This window comes from Notolabrus celidotus, chromosome 19 (genome assembly GCF_009762535.1).
Source record: "Notolabrus celidotus isolate fNotCel1 chromosome 19, fNotCel1.pri, whole genome shotgun sequence".
Taxonomy (NCBI): domain Eukaryota; kingdom Metazoa; phylum Chordata; class Actinopteri; order Labriformes; family Labridae; genus Notolabrus; species Notolabrus celidotus.
Genome location: NC_048290.1, coordinates 1157092 through 1164591, shown reverse-complemented (window position 1 = coordinate 1164591; position 7500 = coordinate 1157092). Strand labels below are relative to the sequence as shown.

The following is a 7500-nucleotide window of genomic DNA, read 5'->3' as shown; positions in this document are numbered from 1 at the left end:
ACATTTTATTAACCTTATCCAGACAGTGTGTGATGTTTTCAGGGGTACCGTAAGTGTTGGATTAATAGTTAGAGGTCTTTCTTCACAGAACATCATCTGTAATAATAATCATTAAGTGCAGGGAATTTACTAAAACATGCTTTTCCAGTTAGTATTCATGAAAGAATGTTAAGTTTAATTTATTATATCTAGTAAGTAAGTAAGTAAACTTTATTTATATAGTCATAAAGTACTTTACAACAACAAGACATGCAGAAAGAAAGAAAGATAAAACTGATAGGACACATAAAAATCCTTAAAAGCATTAAAAGTTCTACAAGAATCAACTAAAATATCTCTTGATGAAATGTGAAATGATCTCTTATTTACGTCTCATTCTTTGGTAATCAACAGTAATGACTGAATTTAGGACATGATAACTTGTTAACATCAGAGTTTAAAATCTGAGCATCTCGTGAAGCCACGCCCCAAAATATGACGTAATGCAGACTGTGTTTAAAGGCAGAATCACTCACTGGACTAATTCAGAAGTTGTTGTTTTTTTTATCTTTAAGTCATTTATTCTGTAAAAACTTCATTAATAAATTAAAAAACTGGGCAGAAAATATCTAAACCATCCCATCCTGAGTAGAAACACTTTGTCATGGTCCTCAGTTATCCTCTAAATATCATAAATAACAAACACAGACTTCTGAATGTTTCTTTACTTTATTAGAAAAACTTTTTTTATTAAAAGAGTAGAAAAAATGACAAGAATTACAAAAACACTGTACATGCATTCAAATGCAAATGACCTCCTGTCATCACAACATGAGCGCTAATTGGTCTGAAGAGGCTTCACTGTCTGCTGCTCACTGTGGGAACCAGACATGTTCACTGAAGCTCTGCAGCATCACATTCAAACACAGGACACTCCTCAGACTGCAGGAATCCTCTGAGCAGGCTTTAAAGGGTTAACTAACAGGTTCTAAAAAAACTGTACTTGAACTGGCCTCGTGGTGCATTCAGGGAACATGAAGATAATCTGAAGATTTAATATTCTTCAGCTCAACAAATGCTTCAGAAAGTACATTCAAGATAAGGCGGAGAGGAAAGAGTGTGAGGGGAAATGACAGATTAGAGGAAGTAGATTTTTTCATTTCAGAATAAAGTTAAATGTCAAAATATTACAAAATTAAACTTAATTCACAGAAGTTTTATAAACGTGTGACTTCACTCTAGTTGTTTAAAGAACATCCTGGAAATTATGAATTTGATTTCTTATTTTCTTTCAACATTTAAAGTTATATTCAGACTTAATTTCCCAAAGAAATAAAATAATAATAATAATAAAGTGTTTTTTAACTTGTTTCTGCCAAAAGATTCATAAAGTTTGATTCTTATTGATGTTTTGAGTTAATTCTTCACATTAGAATCACCTCATGTAAGAATAAAGTCTGTATTTAGTCAAATCTTGAACTAACACAATAATTACTTGTTTCTAAAATGTCTTTCTTTCTGTCTCACATCGTTTCTGAAAGTTTGAGTTTCTCCCTCTCCAGAAAAATTTAACTTAATTTGCAGAATTTTAACAAACAGAAGTCTTCACTCAAGTCGTTTAAAAAACATCCTGGAAATTATAACTTTTATTTCTTCATAATTGAATCTCTTATTTTGAAAAGTTCTGCTTTCTTTTTCAACATTTAGACATTTTACAACATTTAAAGTTATATTCAGAATTAATTTCCCAGAGAAATAAAATATAACTCACACTAATAATATAAAGAAGTGGCTTTTTTAAAATTTGTTGCTGCCAAAAGATGCATAAAGTTTGATTCTTATTGATGTTTTGAGTAAATTCTTGACATTAGAATAACTTCATGTGATACTAAAGTCTGTATTTAGTCAAATTTGGAACTAACACAATAATTACTTGTTTCTAAAATGTCTTTCTTTCTGTCTTACATCGTTTCTGAAAGTTTGAGCTTCTCCCTCTCCAGATAAATTTAATTTGCAGAATTTTAACAAACAGAAGTCTTCACTCAAGTCGTTTAAAAAACATCCTGGAAATTATAACTTTTATTTCTCATCAATTTGATCTCTTATTTTGAAAAGTTCTCCTTTCTTTTTACATTTAAAGTTATATTCAGACTTAATTTCACAGAGAAATAAAATATAACTCACACAAATAATATAATTAAGTTGTTTTTTTTAACTTGTTGCTGCCAACAGATTCATAAAGTTTGATTCTTGTTGATATTTTGAGTTAATTCTTGACATTAGAATAACTTCATGTGAGAATAAAGTCTGTCTTTCTTCCTCGCACCGTTTCTGAAAGTTTGAGCTTCTCCCTGAGAGTAAGTTTATGAAGAATAAAAACATTCCTACTCTTTAATATAAAACACATGTAGTCCCTGTCTCCCCTCAGGACTCAGTCTGTAGTCCCAGTCTGCTCAGTTCTCCTCCTCAGACTCTCCAGGCGCACATCATCATGTCAAAGTGTCCCAGCAGAGAAGAAGCTCCAGCTCTGACAGTCCTCACAGTCCTTAAGGGTTCTGGTCTACACGTAGTGCTTCTTGTCGAAGTCCCCGTTGGTCGTGATGCTCTTGGTGGGTGCGTATTTGATGGGGTAGGACCCCCGGACCCCCTGAGAGAAGGAGCAGCACAGCAGGGTCCCCCCCAGCAGGAGCAGAGCCGTGGCGGCCCAGCCGATGTAGATGGCGGCTCCGATCTCCCTCTTCTTGGAGGGGGGGACCTGCGGGTCGTGGAAGTCCACTATGATGTTGTTGGCCATCCAGCAGAGCGGGATCAGCACGAAGAGCCCGCTGATGATGTAGATCACCCCTCCTGCGTGCACCACCTTCGCCTTCAGGGCCTCGTCCCTGATGCAGTTGGTGCACTGCGCCCCGGCCACCGTCACCGTGAGCGCGATCACGCCCAGCACGGCGGAGATCACCGTGAGGGCGCGCGCAGTCTGCAGGTCCTGAGTCAGGGCCAAGACCGAGTCGTGGACTTTGCACTGCATCTGTCCGGTACTCTGCACCACGCAGGACATCCACAGACCGTCCCAGATGGTCTGCGCCACCACGATGTTGGAGTCTATGAACGCGGTCACCTTCCACATGGGCAGCCCGCACGCGACCATCACCATCAGGGAGCCCGTGACGCACAGCCCGAGGCCGAGGAACTCTAAACACTCGGACAGCATGGCTCTGGTCTGGTCTGGTCTAGTCTTGTCTGCAGGTTCTCCTGGTGTGAGGACTCTTCTCTTGTCTCTCCTCTGAGTGCGTGCGCTCCTTGTCTGGTCATTTAAGGGAGCCTGCCGCTGCTCCTGCTCCTCAAAACAAAGAGGGCAAACTTTCCACCAATAGGAAGTGGATGCGTCTTTTTCTGAGCCAATGAGAGGAGAGGATTCCTCAGAGCAGCAGTGATGCGCGTTCACGTTTACGCACGGCTGAGTGTTGGAGAGCTGAGAGCTGCAGATGTTTTCTGTTTCCTCTTCAGGCTGTGAAGCAACGAGATCCACTTAGGAGGACTTCATCTTAAAGAGTTCTCAGGAAAAATACTTTATAGTGAGGGAAAAGGAAAAGTGCTGATGAGAGATTCAACAGAAACTTATTTTTTTATTTAAAGCTGCTGTGAGGAACTTTTGATTTATATCAATTTTGGTGCCCCATTGTGGACAAAGTGATACCTCTTATCTCTTGTTCTGTACATGCAAAAGTAGTGTTTTCAACAAAAACCTCACCTTGCTGTCTTTAAACAGCCAGATTTATCACTCAATGTGATTATTTGCCATGAAAACAGCAGAAAAAGGGTGTTTCTAAAGCCAAATGTCAATCATCTGGTCTGACCACCTACCCCCTCAGAGTGGTTTAAGGGATTTCGATATGGGAGGGGAGTGAGTTCCAGAGGATGGGGGCGGCTACTGAGAAGGCTCTGTCCCCACAGGTTCGGTGCTTGGTTCTTTGAGGTGGAGACAGGAGGTTGGCGTGTGAGGAGTGCAGGTTACGGGAAGGAGTGTGGTGGTGGAGGAGGTCAGTGAGGTAGGAAGGGGCCTGGTGGTGGAGGAGGTCAGTGAGGTAGGAAGGGGCCTGGTGGTGGAGGAGGTCGGTGAGGTAGGAAGGGGCCTGGTGGTGGAGGAGGTCAGTGAGGTAGGAAGGGGCCATGTGGTGGTGGAGGAGGTCAGTGAGGTAGGAAGGGGCCTGGTGGTGGAGGAGGTCAGTGAGGTAGGAAGGGGCCTGGTGGTGGAGGAGGTCAGTGAGGTAGGAAGGGGCCTGGTGGTGGAGGAGGTCAGTGAGGTAGGAAGGGGCCATGTGGTGGTGGAGGAGGTCGGTGAGGTAGGAAGGGGCCTGGTGGTCGAGGAGGTCAGTGAGGTAGGAAGGGGCCTGGTGGTGGAGGAGGTCAGTGAGGTAGGAAGGGGCCTGGTGGTGGAGGAGGTCAGTGAGGTAGGAAGGGGCCTGGTGGTGGTGGAGGAGGTCGGTGAGGTAGGAAGGGGCCTGGTGGTGGAGGAGGTCAGTGAGGTAGGAAGGGGCCTGGTGGTGGAGGAGGTCAGTGAGGTACGAAGGGGCCTGGTGGTGGTGGAGGAGGTCGGTGAGGTAGGAAGGAGTGTGGTGGTGGAGGAGGTCAGTGAGGTAGGAAGGGGCCTGGTGGTGGAGGAGGTCGGTGAGGTAGGAAGGGGCCATGTGGTGGTGGAGGAGGTCAGTGAGGTAGGAAGGGGCCTGGTGGTGGAGGAGGTCAGTGAGGTAGGAAGGGGCCTGGTGGTGGAGGAGGTCGGTGAGCTAGGAAGGGGCCTGGTGGTGGAGGAGGTCAGTGAGGTAGGAAGGGGCCATGTGGTGGTGGAGGAGGTCGGTGAGGTAGGAAGGGGCCTGGTGGTGGAGGAGGTCAGTGAGGTAGGAAGGGGCCTGGTGGTGGAGGAGGTCAGTGAGGTAGGAAGGGGCCTGGTGGTGGAGGAGGTCAGTGAGGTAGGAAGGGGCCTGGTGGTGGAGGAGGTCAGTGAGGTAGGAAGGGGCCTGGTGGTGGTGGAGGAGGTCGGTGAGGTAGGAAGGGGCCTGGTGGTGGAGGAGGTCAGTGAGGTATGAAGGGGCCTGGAGGTGGAGGAGGTCAGTGAGGTAGGAAGGGGCCTGGTGGTGGAGGAGGTCAGTGAGGTAGGAAGGGGCCTGGTGGTGGTGGAGGAGGTCGGTGAGGTAGGAAGGGGCCTGGTGGTGGAGGAGGTCGGTGAGGTAGGAAGGGGCCTGGTGGTGGAGGAGGTCAGTGAGGTATGAAGGGGCCTGGAGGTGGAGGGCTTTGTGGGTGAGGAGGAGGAGGATTTTAAACTCTATGCGGTAATGGACAGGGAGCCAATGAAGATGTTGCAGGATGGGGGCGATGTGGTCACGGGAGCGAGTGCAGGTGGGTGCAGGTTATTTTAGCAGGTAAAAACCCAGAATAGGGAGTACTGTCATCATGATGAGGGCGTGTCTATCAGCATGAGTGAAGGAGGCTTTGTTGTGGAAAAGGAAAGCTAAAGTCTGTCTTTGAGTTTGGTCTGAAGGTTGTTAATGTGTGAGGTGAAGGACTGAGATGAATCCAGACAGAGATCAGGAGGTGAGGGAGTCTGAGGACAACACTGCCTCGTGAAAGCAACATCCTGGGGTCACTTCCGGCTGCTGGACGTCCTTCTCTCCCCCGTTTCCCACTCATTGTTTGTCCTTCCAGAAAAAGCAGGAGTGATTTGGATAAATGAGAGAGCACATTTATGAGTGAGGCCATTGACCCCAGCATATTAACCATTATTTAATGAATTTATCAGACAAATCAGGACAGTTAACATCATCAATATCTGTCTAATATTAAATACAATGATTCAATTGTAATTTATTTAACTTTTTATTTGCTTTTTTCCAATATTTACAAACATAAATCACAACAAATTACACACAAAAACATAAATATAGTAAGGGGCTCCTTCTCAATATCTATATTGTTTTTGTAATGAAGTCTTTTCAGCAGGTATCACCATCTCTCTCTTTATTCTGGTAACCAGTCCATTTATTCCAGCGTTGATCATGAGTCCGTGCTTTAGTCCACAGGAATATAATTCTTCCACCATATGGTCAACCACTGTGCTGGACTTGGAGGATCACTTTTTAACCAGTTCCTTGTAACAGCCCTTTTTACAGGCAAGAATCAGGATTTTAAAAAGGTAGATATCCTCTTTAGGGATCAAGTCATTAGGGATCATGCCCAGATACACAATCCAGGGGTCTCTGGGGATCTTGTAACATAGAATATATGTTCCAAAGACTGAATAACACTATCCAAGAATGTTTTCAAATTCACACAACCAGAAAGAATTGTAATTTTGAATGCAGTATTTAGTCCAATTAGAGAAAACAAACCATTTCTGAAGACTGTATGTGACTAAAATCCTCCAGAATTGCAGATTAATGTGAATAACCTTAGTGAGTGAACACCATTGGCTGAATCTAAGAAGTGGGCGTTCCCATAATGACATCACTCAGGTGGACTTGCATGTTCAAACCTCAGCTGTGATACTTTGGGTGTCACTGAAGCTGACCAAGAGGTTGTCTTAAACTTTCTCACAGACCTTCTAGATTCTCTGTGATTCAGCATTTTCAGCCATCCTCGGTCACGTTTGTCACCAAAACCCTGACCCATTTTTTAAGCTCCAACAACAATCACACAGGAAGCACTCCAACACAGACGACGTGGCGGCCATGTTGACTCGCTCCATTGTGCCACGACCTCGTGTTGAAACATCCACTCAGCTGTCGTCTTGTTTTTGTGCTTAAAGCGACACCACCGAGGAGCCCGGTTTGACCCCAGAAACACATCCTGTACACGCTGCACTGTCAGCGCTGTGGTGACAGAAGAAGCAAAGCATTGTGGGTGAAAACATCTGACAACTTCCTGTCCGAGCTGGAAATAATGCTGTGACCAAACTTGATTTGTTTTAAGACGACTCCTCAGTGAGGAGAGGACGAAAAAGTGGGACAAAGTTTAGATCCAGAATGAGTTTACGGTCTCAATCTCTGGTTTTAAGTCTTCTCCCTGAAACAGAAACTGATGTTCCTGTGATGTTCTTGTAATTAACGGGTCTTCAGTTTGCTGAAATAACAACATCATGATGCAGATTAGTCCAAAGTCCAAAGTCAAGCTTTGTCAGGTCTGTCCTCAAGAGGAGAAGAAAACTACGTCTACAATGTTTGTTTGTTGAATGGAGGTCTATGAAAGAGGATTAGAGACACTGATGTTTCTTTAGCTCTGACCTTCTTCATGGAATGTTCCATTTGTTCTCAGAATTCTGACATCATCAAAGACAGAATTCTGACATCATCAAAGACAGAATTCTGACATCATCAAAGACAGAATTCTGACATCATCAAAGACAGAATTCTGACATCATCAAAGACAGAATTCTGACATCATCAAAGACAGAACTCTGACATCATCAAAGACAGAACTCTGACATCATCAAAGACAGAATTCTGACATCATCAAGACAGAATTCTGACATCA

General features: G+C 44.3%; 1 protein-coding gene across 1 annotated transcript; it reads right to left on the bottom strand.

The window, feature by feature from the left end:
• Positions 1-689: 689 nt before the first annotated feature.
• Positions 690-3272, bottom strand: cldn5b (claudin 5b). The gene has a single exon (XM_034708873.1). The coding sequence runs from the start codon at positions 3185-3187 to the stop codon at positions 2540-2542; it is 648 nt and encodes a 215-aa protein (XP_034564764.1). The 5' UTR covers positions 3188-3272; the 3' UTR covers positions 690-2539.
• Positions 3273-7500: the final 4228 nt, after the last annotated feature.

Bases quoted from the DNA above. Each gene is read 5' to 3' on its own strand.
- cldn5b (XM_034708873.1), bottom strand. From the start codon at position 3,187: ATGCTGTCCGAGTGTTTAGAGTTCCTCGGCCTCGGGCTGTGCGTCACG.